This window comes from Rhea pennata, chromosome 3 (genome assembly GCF_028389875.1).
Source record: "Rhea pennata isolate bPtePen1 chromosome 3, bPtePen1.pri, whole genome shotgun sequence".
NCBI classification, from domain to species: Eukaryota; Metazoa; Chordata; class Aves; order Rheiformes; family Rheidae; genus Rhea; species Rhea pennata.
In genome coordinates this window covers 117,574,712-117,591,595 of record NC_084665.1, presented here as the reverse complement: position 1 = coordinate 117,591,595, position 16,884 = coordinate 117,574,712, and the positions used below count along the sequence as shown (strand labels likewise).

General features: G+C 39.4%; 1 protein-coding gene across 1 annotated transcript in view; it reads right to left on the bottom strand.

Annotated features, from left to right (window-relative positions):
• VSNL1 (visinin like 1) overlaps positions 1-16,884 on the bottom strand; it is a 94,483-nt gene that overhangs the window by 44,632 nt on the left and 32,967 nt on the right. The window contains exon 2 of the mRNA XM_062571169.1: positions 9,250-9,416. Coding sequence (XP_062427153.1) covers positions 9,250-9,411 — 162 coding nt within the window. The 5' untranslated portion in view covers positions 9,412-9,416. The remainder of the gene's footprint in view (positions 1-9,249; positions 9,417-16,884) is intronic.

Here is a 16,884-nt window from a genome sequence, read left to right as displayed (position 1 = left end):
CCATCCAGGAAGCTCTGGCAGTACATATCACTAAGATAATTTAATTTGCTAAAAAATTGCTTAGTTCACTGGGGAGCAAGGAGGGGAACGTTTAGTAAATTAAGCTATGGAGTCAGAGATACTGTATTGGGGTAAACAGGGCCCAGCTCAGAACTCCAAGTTCCCACTTGCCTCTTACAAAACAAGAAAGCTGTTTTCAGCCCCAGGTCTTGTGTACAAATGAGATATTGGAAACAGACTTTGATACTAGAGAAAAACATTTCTGTGTTTTGAAATGAAATACTTTGCATTTCACAGTATTTATTTACTCCAGTAATGAAACAAAATGCCCTGGTTTTAAAGCTCCTTTAGGAACTGGGCAATACCAAATAATTTTTTTTATATTTTAAACAAACAGAAGTGTTGATACTTTAAGAAATGTGACAAGCTAAAGTCCCCCAAAGACCTCAGGTCACTTTGGCTCAAATAAAAAGGTGCACTTTTACTAGCCTTTAGAATAATTTTAGAATGGATCCAATTTTCCTAATTAGTTACCGAAGATCTAAAACACAGGTTTCCACTAAGAAGTCATCACAGTTTAACTGTAGGCTGCAGATCTACAGTGTAGATCACATGTAGATATTTGATTAAAGTCTGGCCATGACTGTAATACTGTAATGTGTGTGTATGATGCCAGCAGTTTAAAGAAACACCTTCCCAAACCATTCTGTATGTATATATGGACTATACAAAACTTTCTAAGGAACATTTGGGGGAACGGGAGTGGGGTGAACAAAGAGGGGAACAGAGAGGAGGGGTATCAGAGGGGCTGGTCGCCTGTGAGCAGCTGTGGGTCAGTACACTTGTCCGACCAAGACCTGCGCCTGGTCACTGTCATCTGTCTTCTCATTAAATCCCTTCTTAACGATCTTTCTGTGTGCTGTGTAAGTGCCGCCAGGGCCAGGCGCCAGCACTGGGGAGACAGGAGCGAGCGGATCCAGACCAGCACCTGGGCCAGACGCGGGTAAAGGGGATCTTGTAACGTGACAGTGACAGGAGGGTCCACGCGGGTCGTGGTGCCCACGCGCCCGCGCAGCCACTGCTGGGGGCGAGCGTCGGTATTTTCCCCTATTCTGGGGTGAGCGCGTGTGATGCACACGCAGCCTCGCTCCTGGCTGACGCTGCAGACGGGAGAGCAGCAGCCGTGTCCATCGGCCCAGGAGAGGGCGACCCCGGGGTCCCGGAGCACCGGGCTGGCTCCGGCGGCCGGGCAGCAGGGAGCCCGGGTCGCAGGGTCTGTGGGAGGCAGCAACCCACATAACATCTCTTAAGAAAGCAAACCTCTGACATGATAAGAAGCGAGCTAGTACATAAAGAGTTTCAGGAAGAAAGATGTGCAGAACACCTGGCTTTTGCAACAGGTTGGGAAGAGACTGAACCACTGATCAGCCTTGGTAACTGCTGCAAGGACTACTGTGAGAGTGGTAAAATAAATATCAGTACAAGAGAAGTAGCAGACCTGAACTCCGTAACAATTATGGGACTGACGGTGCTTCCCCGAATTCTCTGACACTGTGTCAACATCTCTCTCCTTCCAGGCTGCACCACTGCTGTATTACCCTTCATGGAAATCGTAACTGTATGAAACCAGTGCTTCACTGTAGAAATAATTACAGCATCCCAAATTCACCATTGTGATTTCTCTGAGGGATCTAACACAGAGCAAAGGTGAGCTGTAAAGTAGCAAGGTCCCTTAAAAAATTGCGTAACAGTTTTTGGAACTGGCAAGCTTCCTGTTAAAATAAAAACCAAAAAACCAACAAAGCTAACTAGCATGTTTTTGTTGAAGAATTTACCCAGCCTGGCTCCTGTAATCAGTGTAAGTTGAAAACTAGGGCATGCATATACCCAATGAGATTTTAAGCATTTCAGACTGGATCATCTTGCTTTTACCAGCAAAGACGGATTCAGTGCTTTGGCCCTGATAGTTCAGAGGAACCACATGCAAGCACTGTATTACAGAACAGTTCAACGCTTAGTGGGAATCAGAACGTTTGGCTAAACCTTCACATCCTTGCACATCCATTGACTCTCTAAGCCTTGAAGTTGTCTTTGGGCAGTCAGACTGTTTGATGGATCCATGTGACCACCACACCTTTCTCTCATGGAAAGGGTGCCAGCATATGTGACTGACCTGTTCAAGCAGTGGGAAGAGTCATTCCACAAGTCTGGATGCTCCACAAGCCACTATTTAGATTTCATCTCTTAGAAATGTAGAACTTCTTTATTTGCTAGATTTAGATTCTCCAGAGATCCTCTGGAGGATCTCCAGAGATCCTCTGGAGGATATAGACCATATCCACAACAGAAGCAAGTATGTTTTAGCCACTAGCTATTACCAAAAAAAAAAAAAAAAAAAAAAAAAAAAAAAAAAAAAAAAGCTTAATTCTTCTTTGCCTCTAAAACTTCTTGTCTTGTAACTTTGGGATCATTATTCTCACCACTCTCTAGCCATAAATTTGAGATCCCAAGTAACTACCACCATTAAGCGATAGTTAGCCATGTGTATATTCTTTACACTTCAAGAGAGGAGCTCTCCAGATTCCAGATCCACTTTGCAGGATTTCTATGGAATTTACACCAGATTTCCCAGGACATAGGTCTCATGATGATAAACAATTTCAGGAGCTCAGTGCAGTTCCAAGTTCTTAAATAAGGATCAGGAATGAAAACACCCATGGGTTTCAATGAGACTAGGATTTCAGTCTAAACCAACTTCATCCTATGTTGTGATTTATGACATACTTTCAGGGAAGTTCACTACTCAGTATGCTAGTCCTTTTCTGAAAATTATTATTTTCAAATTACTTTGCAATTTAAATGAGAATTTATGTTAATTTGTTGATTTTTTTTTCAGTACACTTCTTAATCTTTAGAGCTCTGGATACTACTGACAAATTTTAAAAGATATTCTATTACATGATATTTAGTCCAGCTATAATACTTCCTAGGTTCAGTGTACAGAAAAAAATGCAGCAGAAGTGGCTGTTACAAGTGTCACCCTTTTTCCTGAAGCATTTAAAATCAGCTTCAAAGTTAACACTTAAAATCAGCTTCAAAGTTAACACTGCCTTCAGGTTTTGTTTTATGCTGGTTTTACATGTAAAGAGCGTTCAGGCCCTTTGTCAAAGTTCTTACTGCATAGTTCTGGCTGCCATTTGAAATATATAATAAGCTTCTTATGTGGTTTTCTAGTAGGCCTAGATTTTGGCACAGCACCTGCTTATTCATGTGTCCAAGGAGAAAGAGGAGGAATAATGGCAAAAGCAGTTTGCACAGAAGACACAGAGGCAACAAGATCATGCCATTTTTTAACTACATTCTGAATGAAAAGCAATTGTGATCTCTTTCTTTTCTGGAGTTTATCAGAACCCAATTCTAATACAGCTTTGCAGCACTAAATACACACTTCAGCCTGAAAAGCACTCTCCTATAATAATGGTGGAGTGCAAGCGTATTTGCTTTTCATCAGCACTTTACACTCTCCCCTTCAGATTCGGTTATATTAATTTTCCTTTCATGGGAATTTTCAGTTCAGGTGAAAGGTTTTTTTTTCCTCTTTATGAGAACTTATTTCTTGTTATTTTACTGTAATTGCATCAAATGTGTAGATTTTGAGTTAGAGCTTGGGAAATACATTAGGGATCTTCACCCAGCAGATGGTTCTACAAATTCCCTCAAAGCAAAACTCTCACTGATGATAATAATGTTACTATTATGTCATTCTAGACATTATCGTCTGTTTATTTACATGCTACTTCTTATAGAGCTACACTGCAATATCTCTGTACCACAGCTGTTCTTTGCTTTACTTCTTTGTATCCAATAACATTTCTAGTTGGCTCCAATGTAACAGTAGTTTTATTATGCCACATCAAAGCAAAAGGTTCAATAACAAAGCTATTAATTTTTTTGTTTTTACTATTATTTTTTTCAAGGATTTTTAGAGTTATATTTACAAATAAAGAAATAAATTTAATGTTTTCTCTGTTGCAGTCAGTATTAGGTGGTATATCCATCAAACATACTGCCCTGTTGTCCAGCAGGACTGCAAGCAGCCCAGATGTGATCTTCTGGAAGGTAGCAACAGCATCAGTGAAAATCCATTGTAAGAATAGATATACAAGTATTTTTGATAATCTGCTTGATTTCTAAGCAGGTCACAGTTCTTTAGCAATGCAACAGTATTGGTATAATACACCTAAAAAGTACTCCTAATACAGGGAGAACTTAAGTGGTTAAAGTGTGTTTGTAAGACCAGCTTAGCTCTTCCAGCTCATCCAGTGAAAAGAAATGAACCCAGAAAAAGCAGTTTTACCACTGTAACTGCATCTATGTTAGGGCTGTCTGTAAACACAGCTGTGCTGTTCTGGAATCCCATTTCTTCACATCCACGGAAAGCTTGAAATGCAAGTCTAATCTAACGCTTTGAGGAGCTCCGTGTCATCTTTGAAAGGATGGTAGTCTGTCTTGAAATTCTGGATAGAGAAAAAGACGCCACAAATATACCCACTTAAATTTCAATAGATTTTTTGAGATTCTTTTGTTTTGCACTCATTAAAATGAGGGACTAGAAATCAATTCCCTTCAAGACAGGAAATGTGAGATAGAAGCCAAAAACACGACAAATCATTTGATTGCAATTAATCAAATTACATTACTATATTTTTTCAGTTCAATTTTATCTTTAAAAACCAAAAATATAGCTAAATAATAGATGTACAACAAATTCACAAAGCAGCTCACTTTATTTAATACTAGCATTATATCATGATGAATCCCAACCCTACTCTTCCAGTTAAAGGACCATTGGTGCTTGCTTCTATTATTAATGCAGAGGATATGCTTCTCATGTTCAGTGACCCAGTTCCAAGGAGTATCACATTATAGAAGCCTATTTTCCACTTAATAAACACATATAATTCCTGTGAACATTAGTACTGATTATGCATGCTTATATACTCTAGGGCTTATTCATCTAAACCCAGCAAATTCAAAAACGCTAAAGCAAAATACGTTTGGCCCTCTAGAATGAAATAAACTCTAAAGAATGACTGGAATAATCCAGAATGTCTTACTGATATATTTTATTTTAATGGGGCTTTTAAAAATGACTTTTCTTCAGCTCTCTATCCACTATGCTAATGCTGTTTTACTTTAGACAAAAGAATTAAAGACTGCTTAGGACAGAAAGAAGAGAAATGCAAAAAAGCAAGCATGGTTGTAGCATGATAGATAGGACACTCTCTGTGGAGACAGAAACTGCAGGTTCCAGACTAATCACTATTTCCCATAGATAGAGAGGTTAATCGGGATGTTGCCAGCAGCCCAGAAGGGCCTGCCTTATCACAGGCAGAAGGTGAGCAGTGCACAGGCCGATTTCACGTAACATAGTAACTGAGTCCCAGTTTCCTACAGCTGGAGGAGTGCTTAAATCTCTGCAGTAAAAATTAAGCATTTACCTCATCCTCATCCTTTTTTTTTTTTTTTTTTTTTTTACCTACAAGAGAAAGAAAAAGGAGTCTGGTCACTTGATTTTGATTTTATTTCCAATGTCCTAGGGAGTTTTCTGCAGGACAGATTTCCAGGATGCAATTCCCATGTGAGTACAGATGCTTACGCCCTGGAGGAAGGTAGAATTTAATAAAAAAATCCTGTCTTGAGCATTGAGTCTTATGGGTTTGCACTGGCAGATTTGTGAACAATGTGCTGGCTTGATTTTTAGCTTTCTCAAATGGTATATATAAATTCCGACCTCTCTCATGCTCTGTACAGACTGTTGGGGCAGTTAATTCAGTATTGCAGCATTTGAGGATCTGGATTTGTAATAGTTTGCCAGTAAAGTACTTAAAAAATTGTTCAAGTATTCACCTCATTCAGGACCGTGGAAGCAAACACAAACTTTAACAGCTGGCCACAGATTCTGTATCCTCTCCAAGAATCTGTACAACCAAAAAAGTAGCAATATTTTTACCAAACTCATTAGATTACAAAGAATGCTAAATATGCTACAGTTTAAGGTAGATTTCCTCCTAGTCGCTGTCTATTTAAAAGAAGTATTCTTGATTAAATATTTTTATAGACACTTTTACTAGAAGTGCTGCAAACAATTTTTCTGCAGAGTCCATTTGTATAACTGCTATTTATTTTAAGCATTGCACAGCTATGCTCATAATGGGAACTTCAATAGCAAAGCTAGAACTTCCAAGCCACGCTAGAGTAACTCCCCCTTCTATTCAGTATAGTCTACATGTAAACCAGTAAGTACATTAGTGCTGAGGACCTAACATCTAATCATATATGTTCTTGATACTTTACTTCAGACTTGCTCGAGCTGGGTCCCATAGACTAAGCATCTATCAGGAGGCATTTTATACAGTAATACATATGGTGTGACTCCAGAACACATCTTTTAGTTAAATTTCTCAAAAAAAAGGCACGTCATGTGCAGCAAGATCATACCACAATGGTGACAGAAGAACAGTGGAGATAATTGGAAAATTCACCTCAAAATAACACTCCTGATGTAACCTAAAATGTTAATGTAGATGCATTCCCATAGACAAATACTTGAGACTTGCCCATTAAAATACTGATACATCTCTCAATGAAATAGCAACTAAAAAATAAAAATAACTGACAATGATGAAACCATACTTCATTCAATAAGTATTTTTGCCATCAGGTTTTCAGCTTCTACAAAATTTGAATTAAGTAATTTCTGCAAATCTGAAAGCCTAGTAAAATTGGTAGTCCATTTTTGTTAAAACCAAAAAATACATATATTTTTGCTCTTAAAGCTGAGGATATTTTCTACTTGGTATGAGTAAAATAAGATCTTTCTTTAGAGCTTAGTCAGACCACCTACACCCTTTCATCATTGCATGTGAAAGTGCACCACATAACTCTCATGAGCAAAGACATAACATCATCTACAGAAAATGTAACTCATAACTGAAAATAAGTCCTATAATTTCTTTTCCTAATATATATATATATTTGGGAGTCTTCTTGGATAAAATCCAGTCCAGACACCAGATAAAATGTCATCTCTCTCAACTGTAAGATCACACAGAGAAATCAACACAGGTTTTAATTTTTACCCTGAATATTCCTTTCAAAGAATCAAAATGCTTTAAATCTAACAATAATGACTTGGGACTGGTGGGAAGCTGGTGGCTTCTCCTGCAAAGATTGTATTTTGCACCTGGGATTTTGCCTGCAGGCAGCAGCCGGTACAAGCAGAATGTCCTGCACAGGAGAGCCTGCCACCACCACTGACACTCAGGCTGCTCATTTCTCGGCGAGCTAAGGGTCATTTTACAAGTATTTCTTTATATGTAGAAGTAAAGCTCTGGACTCACTAAGGCTGATGGTATTTCACTTCTGCAAAATTAGCATTTCAGCCTGTATACAGATGCTATATATATACAAATACAATGGACTAGGCTAAATATATGACAGCAGATCTTTAAAAGCTTAACTACTGAAGCAAAGGAGAGAATCTTATTTGAAGTGCATTAAAAAAAAAAGAGAGAGAGAGTGCGTGCATGAGCATGAGCATAGAACTAAAAGTCAGATATTACACCTCAGCCAGACTATGGTGCTGTCTCTACATTTTCAGATTAAAATACTGCTATGCTCTTTATTTTATATTCTGTACCACCATTTTGTAAACATGGTATCATGGTATCGAATCTCTGCTATTTCTTCCAAGGGTAAAGTATCTTGTGAATTATCTATAAATTCAAACACTCTTTTGAAGGAGAAAGTCCTTACAACTCTGAGCTATTTTCAGAATATATCTTTCCTCAAAACACACAAAATCATTTAAAACATATTAGTTTCTTTATTGTAATATACCAAAAAGAAAGTAATGATTTCTATAGAGCTAAACACTTGATGCACTTTGCTAGAAATCCATATTTTGTAAAGCCCATTTACTTTCCTCAGAAATACATAAGAGAATTAGATGTCTAATCATGGTGGATGTACACCAAGTATTTTTTAAAATGGAAGCTATAAATTATCAGTCAATAAAAAGCACAATACTTGAAGGCAGAAAGAAAATCTTTCATCTTAAAACAACAGTAATTACAAAGTCAGTCTTTAAGAATAGGATTGTGAGGCAACATCTTGAACCATAAAATTTAAAATATGAAGACAGAAGTTTATTTATGTAAGCTGCAGTTAGTAGTTTTTGTTAGACTATCCATTAGAAGAAAAATGGGAGTGGGTAATAATTTACAGAGAGAGCTGGTTCAAGGCGTTCAAGAAATTCAGGAAAGGATTGTATTATTCAACTAAGGGAAGAGACAGATAGTTCCATCTGTCTGCAGAAATTGTCAGTGCGCTCAATATTAACTACTTACATTTTAAAGGCCTTTTATTTTTATTCAGCCTCACACTGTATTTATGAATTGTTCTGATCCTACTATTCATCATTGCCATCCAATATTTTTCCTAATCAAGATTACTTTGAAGTCTCTGACCTTTAGGCAGACACTCCATTCCGAATTAAAATATAATTATCTTTGTAACATGAATGTATTTCCTATGCTGCCCCCATGCTCTTGTTTTTACAGCATAAATACATACTAAATGTAAGGAAAAGATTTCATTGCATTTGATAATGAAAAAGAAAAAGAAAATAAACCAAGCAGCCTGGTTTTCCTTTTATATACAACAAGGATAAGGACCTAGTAGAGAAAAACGAAAGGCAACATTTAAAACTTATAGAGGAATTCCTTCAAACACAATGCAAAATCTTGTCTGCGGGACACACTGCCATGAAAACTCACCAACCCAAGAGCATCGTTGAAATCAGAAGAAGAACAGACTTTTATATGAGTAGCTCCAACAAGCACATGGTTTATAATCCAGTGGTGTCACATACGATACAGCCCAGTTATTAAACAGGACTGGGGCCTCTTTTTGAAGGTGAAAGATATCCATATGTTACAGAGCGAAGAAAGTAAATTTTCTGTGAGTAATTTACAGCTTTCTTCCTAAACATCTGGTAAGCTACACAAATTACTGGTCTGACTAATGTGGCACTTCTCATTTATACCCTTGTATTCACCACTGCTCCCCCTACTGAAAGTACTGTTTAACCTGAATGAACAATAGCCCTTAACTATATTTTTGGTTTTGTTTTGTCTTTGTTATGTTTTCTGTGGTCAAAGAATAAGAACTTAATAACTGACTTACCTTTACGTAGAGCTGCTGAAATTCCTCAAGGTTCAGCCTACCACTCGGACAGTCCTTTAGAAATCCTTTGTACCACTGTTTTAGCTCATGTTCATTGAACTCCGTGCTCTTCACCAGATCCTCCATCACTTCAGGGGCCAGCTTGCTATTTTGTTTCCCCATTCTGTCTAAAGAAGAAATAAATTAATACAATTAGCTGAGTCGCTGTGATCATTTTCAACTTGATTAGCAGAAAAGCTGGAAGGCATCACTTGTTTTGTGCATGCTGCTGCTTTCAAACCCAACTTCACAGACTCCCCAGTGACTAAGATACTAAGCTAGATTTGAATATTTGAGGCGAAATGGAGAACAATGAAATATTCTTCTTTCATTTTAGAAGTCTTAAGCCCTGGAGACAGATTGTTTACTTGCCTTCAAATCAATGATAAAAATTAAAGTAACCTTTTTTATCTTTAAAAATATTCTAAGTGAAAGTTTTTTGTTTTGATTTGTTTTGTTTTGTTTTGTTTTTTGTTTGTTTGTTTTTTAAGGTTTGGGCAGTATTGTCCTTCCTTTGGAAAGAACTATCACATTTCTCTTATTTCAGGGGTGATACTGAGACGTGATGTCTCTTCTGTAGCAGTTTCTGCAAGGTAGTTTCTAGCTTCTCACTACTCTAAGGCTGAAAAATATGGCTTCATCCTTTTAATTTAGCAAAAACTTTTCACAGATTCAGGGACATCTGCAGAACTCCTTTTTAGCTTTGTCTTGACTGTCTCTCCAGACATGACACTCATGTTAACAGCTACTCTTCACACAGGTACAAGGCTGTGGACTAGACAGGCCTATAATGTGAAGCACTGCATATTCCACTACGAGGAAGCAAAGTCAGAGTTGTATACTTGGTTTTAAAAAATGATGAAACCAGTCTTAAAAGACATGTAATTTTTATTTATATATATATATAGATATATAAGCATACTTACTGCAGAGTTAATACACAGTAGACGGTTTATACCTCATCACTGTTAACATTGGAGATATCCACTGCATTTGTTATATACATCTTATTCACCTATTTATAATTGTTTAATATTTATAAATATAAAATATACAGAAACACAAAATATGGATATGTCTATATACAAGTACATTAATTTCAATACTGTTCATGTTGGTCTTTTACCTGTGCTACCTCCCTGGTCTGCCCTTATCCTGCTCCACAGCATCCTCCAACCAAACCTCAGGCATGAAGATTGCAGCTGTCAGCCCTTTGCTAACACAGTGCACAGTTCAGCCCTACAAGCAGCCTGGACACTAGGAAGAAGAAGGTCTATCTTGTCAAATGATTCAGCTGGTACAAAATGAGCTCTGAAAATTCAGCCATCTGCAAGTATGAAATGCTACAACCCACTGAGCTACGACAATATCATCCAGGAACATCCCAAAGCCACACAGACCGAGGCTGTCGGAGGACTGCCTTGCACTGCTGCACAGACACAGCTGAAGGTGGAAATGGGCAATCATTTCTTGGGAGTGCTTCAAGTATCTAGCAAGGAAATCCTCCTTATGCACACTCCACACTTCCATCCTCTATCAGCCTTGCAAGATTCCACTGCACCTCTTGCAAATAATGATTTGCTCTGTATCCTCTCTGAATTATAAGAATGCCCTACATGAACTCATACAGCGAATCTTTATTTGCCCATAGTAAATTATTCCTTAGAGGCAGTGCACTGCTCGCTCACAACTCAGTGCATAGGTTTGCTAAACTCCCATCCACACATTTTAGAAAAACTTAGCTCAAATACTGGTGAGTATGCAGATGTCTAGAAACCAGCTGTTTTGACTGAATGATGGATTTGCAATTCATAAGTATTTAGAACAATTGTCCTAGTCTTATCTTTGAATTCTCTTTCTCCTCAACATCAGCTTGCAGAATGAATATTAATTATGTATAATATTGATTTAGTTTGGCATAGTCTGAAATTAAATGCTATAGAGACTCAGAACACTAATACAGATATTTATCTAGTTCCAACTCACATGACCTTTAAATGAAATGAGAGTATTTTGTTTTAATCTTTAAGGGGCCTCTTCCCCCCACTTCAAATTTTGCTACCCTGTACAGTCTCAAAGTGCTTTGCTTAGGACCCACACGATCCAAAAAGATTCTCAGTAATTATAGTAACTACCTTAGGGAGGTTCTTAGGGCATCATCTTCTGTCTCTCTTAATTCATCCAAATCTACTTTTATTTGACTTCTTTCATTTAGATTCTTATCCCATTAGTATTTATCTCAGTGTCACTTATACATGAAAAGAAGTGATCTTCAATGGGCAAATATCAGGCATTTTTGACTGACAAGTTTTCTATTACTACTAACGTAATTACAACTTTTCTGTATTGACTGTTTTAGTTCTACAGCCCTGTGGCCTGGCACCACACAGATACACGAACACACAGAACCTGTGAACCTCAGCATAATTTTCCAGTTAGCTATTGTATTTTCAGCAACATGGACATAAAAAAACCATAGAAAATGAAGTGGGTCTGCTCTTACACAAGTTTACACGGCGAAAGAGCTGGACAAAGATATCTATCCATAAGCTTTGCTATCATCACATCCAGACGAATAAGAGAGCAGTTTTCTATCTCTGATGCAGATCCCCAGTTTTGGCTTGTTCCCCTGTAGGTTGTCCGGTCAGTCCCAAACACCCCTCAGCCATCTCTGACACATCCCACCAGATAATATCCTCTACTGTTTCAGTGCAAACCGGCAGCTAACATCTTGAGAAAACAAGAGTTTTCTTCCAGAGAACCAAACCAGCATTTGCAGAAGGTATAATCTGGGGCTGACGGGCTCTGTACTCTCACTTGCTGCTCCAGTACAAGGCAGCATATAGTCTGCCTTGCTCTGCATGAGACGACGGACTGTACAAGCTGACCGACCCAGCCACAACGCCTTCCGGTAATTACAAACCTTCATTCTTTCCTCTCTTTTTAAAGGTCTTTTCTTACAGAATTGAATTACAATCTGCAAGAAGGCTTAAGAGTCTCATATAATTATCAAATATAAACTCACACGTCTGGCTCTGGGAGAGGCAGCTTATTTGAGAATAAAAACTCAAATACATAGATTATCTAGTTAATCACATTCTAACATCTTCTAGAGTTTCATTGAATCTCTTATTATTATTGAAAAAGTACAATCACCCATTAGCAATGAGTACACCACTGCCAACACAGTTAATTTTCTAAAATTAGAACTATTTTTAATTAAGTTATAATCATGGTTTCCCAAACATGTTTATTTTTTCCCCCCTCCTTGTGAAAATCCATGAATATGCATTAGGCAAAAACAGGAGAGAACAGCTGCACAATCGCTAAGTTTTCCAGTAGAGGAAAGGTCACTCGGCAAGCATTTCTTTGTTTAGTAAATTTAATTTTTTCAAACTACAAATTTGCTTCCAACTCCCATGCTTTCAACCGCGCAATGTGACAATCCAAGCACTGTTATTCATCTTTTGTTGCGTTTTCTGATTGGCAAAAATCATGGAAGAAAAAAAAAAAAATTTTTTTTTTAAAGCTACACGCTTTGATTCCAAACCAGTGTGGGGTAGAGATTCACGATAAACAAGAAACCTGCTAAATGGGTGACACTTTGTGTGAGTGAAGGTGTCAAGCCTGTTCCCAATGTGAACACTCTGGCAGAAGAATGCTTATTAATATTAGCAAAAGCAACAGAGTCCAGATTTGAGAGCCCGGAAAATGCTAAAACTCTATTACCGTCCCCAAGCAGTTACAGCAATAAAGGCTGACCTTAAAACACACATCCTTTTAGCCAAAATGCTCCGAAGAGGCCATCGGCTACTCAGAGAAACAAGCTCCTCAGGACTGCTTCATGCAGCAGTCCCTCTGCTGCCACACAGCAGCTCCCGAATTGGTGGCCCGCAGGCTACGTTGGCCCCCAACGAGCCCATAAGAAGGTCACTGTTAAAAGCTAGAACTTTATTAGGCAACAGATCCAAAATCTAAGACGCTCTACGCTCTAGGGTGTGCTGGAGGACAGCAGGCAGGGGAGGCTATGAGGAACATTTCAGGATGTATTTGTCTGTTTTTTGTCCTCTCCGGACTGGCCAGGGAGGCAAGGGAGAGCTGCAGCAGCAGGAATTTGAAGTTATTCTATAATGATTCAGCAGCATGGCTTAGTAAATTGGTTTTATACTGATTTTTCTGGGGGCTTTGGAGGTAAAAGGAGTTAAATCACGTGCAGGAAGAGGAAGACAGTTACTCCAGTTTTAAAACCAGACCCGGTCTTCCATTCCTCCCCTGTTTAAATCTTTGGTTTGATATCTTTCCTGCACTTCCATCAGGAGTCCCACATGCTCCTCAGCTATGTTAAAAGGTCTCCTACCTCCACACTACCATCATCCAAATCTCCTGGCCGCTGGCAAGTTTTTTTTCTCTCGCATATTTTACAGCAGTTCCTACATAGGTTTAACAGTTCTGCCTCTCCCCTGTGGCTTGCCAGTACTACACCATCAGTGTGAGTACAGTTTTAAAAATCAGGATTAGAGACCTAAAAAAAGTTAAACTTTAAGAGCAAAACATGACCTACAGAAACTCCTTTGCTAATTAATGATTTCAGAACAGCCTCAAACTGTTGCTAACACAGCTTCATTTCCACCCGTTTCCTCTTTCCCCTCCTCTCCATCCCCCTTCAGTCTTCTCAGCAGGTTTTGAATTTTTAAAGGGAGCAGGTGCAAATATATATATATATGCACACATATATATATCTGGCTGCTCCTAGTGAAGAATAAACTGAGCATTTTTCCAGATCGCAAACTTCTGCTGGTGCTGAAAAAAGGACCCAAATTCCAGTGCAAACCATGTCCCTGCAAAAACAGTCCCATGCCTTTTTGCTTGCTTTGCTTACACCCAGTTATGCAAGACCGTTTTCTTCTCATGTTGTGCTAGGCAGAGCGTTGCCAGCAGGCTGAGGGAAGGGATCTGTCCCCTCTACTCAGCCCTGGTGAGACCAACCTGGAGCGCTCTGTGCAGTACTGGGCTCCCTAAGTACAAGACAGACATGGACATACTGGATAATGTCCAGCAAATGGACACCACGAAGATGAAGCAACTGGAGCATTTTACACATGAGGAGAGGCTGAGGGACCTGGGACTACTCAGCCTGAAGAAGAGAAGGTTCAGGGGAACATTAGCAATGTGCATAAACAGCTGATTGGGGGAGTAAATAAGATGAAGCCAGATTCTTCTCAGTGGTATCTAATGAAAGGATAAGAAGCAAGAGGACAAGAGTCATTAAAAAAAAGCTCAAAAACCAAAAACCTTCCTTACTGTGAGGGTCATCAAGCACTGGAACAGGTTGCCTTGGGAGGCTGTGGACTCTCCGTCTTTGGAGATAATCAAAATCTGACAGGACACAGTCCTGGGCAACCAGCTTTAGCTGACATTGCTAGAACAGGGGCGGTGGACTAGATCTTCAGAAGTCCCTCCTAACCCCAGCTATTCTGTGATTCTATGAAATGAATTTGAGGAAAATGCGACACTTACAGTTCCTCACTTTTGGAGCCCACTGTAGCTGGCCAGTTTCATTACCTCCAGAGGTAACCAAGTAAAAAAGATTCATCTTAAGGACCACTGGGAGAAGATGCTTCAGTAATTCCAGTCACCTCCCTCCTTTCACTCCAGAAGGAACATAGGGAGATTAGCCTTAGGTTGCTAGGTACAGACACTCAGGTGATGTTAATGAACAAAACTGCCCCAACTTATCTCACTACAATTTGGCTGCTTTGACACCTGCTCAAGTTCACGTTCTTGTTTTCCCAGCAATCCTGCATGAGCTGAATGGGGTAGTCAACCAACATCTCCACAGTAGCAGCCTCAAGAGGCATTAAAGAGTCCTCTTGTAAGTCACATGTTTTTCTTGCCTTTCCCTGGCTCTGGGAAATGGGAATGAGCCATGTGGACCATGCCAGAAGCAAATTACAATACTTAGTTTGCCAGCTCAGCTGTGCTGGCAGGCAATCATTAGGTTGGAAGGAAAGCTGTGCTTCATCCCCACCCTCTGCCTGCTCCCTGCCCACAGACTCCCACAGGAACATGCTGACTCCTGCAGACTACATGTGAAATCCAGGCATTGAGCAGGTAAATGTGGTGGGTGTCTTTACAATCTTTGACATAATCTAAATCCATAAACACTAAGTAGATTAAACATCGAATAGACTCCAATGTATGTGTATACATAGGAGGAAAAAAAAAATCAAAACAATTAAATGCTGGGGAAAGCACAAGAACTGTGAGCATAATTTACAATAACAAAACAATTGTCTTGTTATTTTTGATCAGGCTGTTTAACAAATTTCCAGCTGTGTGCTGATAATTATAACTCTGACAACTCCCAGCACTGTTCCTTTTTCCTCAGGCTCCTTATGACACTACCTTTCCTCTACTAATATCAGCACGAAGGACAGATAGGAGCAGACTGTCAAAACACACAGATGCTTCATTTCTTCAGATATACTTATTGTTCCACATAAAAAGAAATCAGGAACCTTTCAAAAAAAAAAAAAAAAAAAAAAAAAAAAAAAAGCCAAAAATCTCATACCCAAAGCCTCATAGGAATAAGTATCTAAGAAACAGTATGTGCGGAGGAGAGGAGGAATTTTCCCATCCAAACCATGAAGAACGATGGCTGCAATTGGAATGACTTTGTCCAATTGCAATACTTCCCACACAAATTGGGAAGCACCTACTCACAACAACTACTGATGTGATATCTAAACTAGCTTGCACAAAACAGGGATGACTATGAACCTTACATACCTCTTGCATAGCAGAACTGCATTAGAAAGATAAGTCCTTTTTGGACTGATATGGTACTTGGTACTTTGGTACTGATATGGACATAGGATACCACTTGTTTCTTTTAGTATACTGATGCTAAAGAAGTGTTATAGTACTATTAAACCTTTAGAAAAGGCATCAGTCAGCTTACCAGGAACTACTGATGGCAGCAGTTGTCTTTCTCCCCTCACAGTCCAGCTGTAAACCAGCCAATTTGATCCTCTTCACTGACCAGGAGTAAAGACTACACAATGGATGCGGCATTGCATTGTGGCCCTCCAAAACTCCCACAGGTAGAAGACTCTGTCACTCATCTCAATCCCCTATTCCTGCTCCTCTCTCAAAATCTCTGGATCCAAACACACAGCAACGCCACATCTGCACTTTGCCAGCAAGGGGAAAAGCAGCAGCAACCTGTAGGATTGGAAGCTGAATGCAAGCCACTTCTCAGCACTTCCCATTTCTGCTCCTGGAAAAGCCAGGCAAGTAGCACCACCCCAGGCAGAGGGACCAAGGACAGACACAGTGAAGCCTAATGGGGCCAGGCGATACGGAGTACTCTGGACCTGCCCTAGGTGACCCTGCTTTGAGCAGGCAGTTGGACTAGATGACCCCTAGATGTCCCTGCCCATCTCAGCGATTCTGTGACTCGAGAACTGCCGACACCACTTCAGTAGTAATTCTGGGATAATCAGATTATCAGGTACAGGTAGATTTATCATACTCCCATGGTATTAGTATTTTGCCTGTCAGTGATCTGTAGCATTCAGGAACACGTTGTACTCT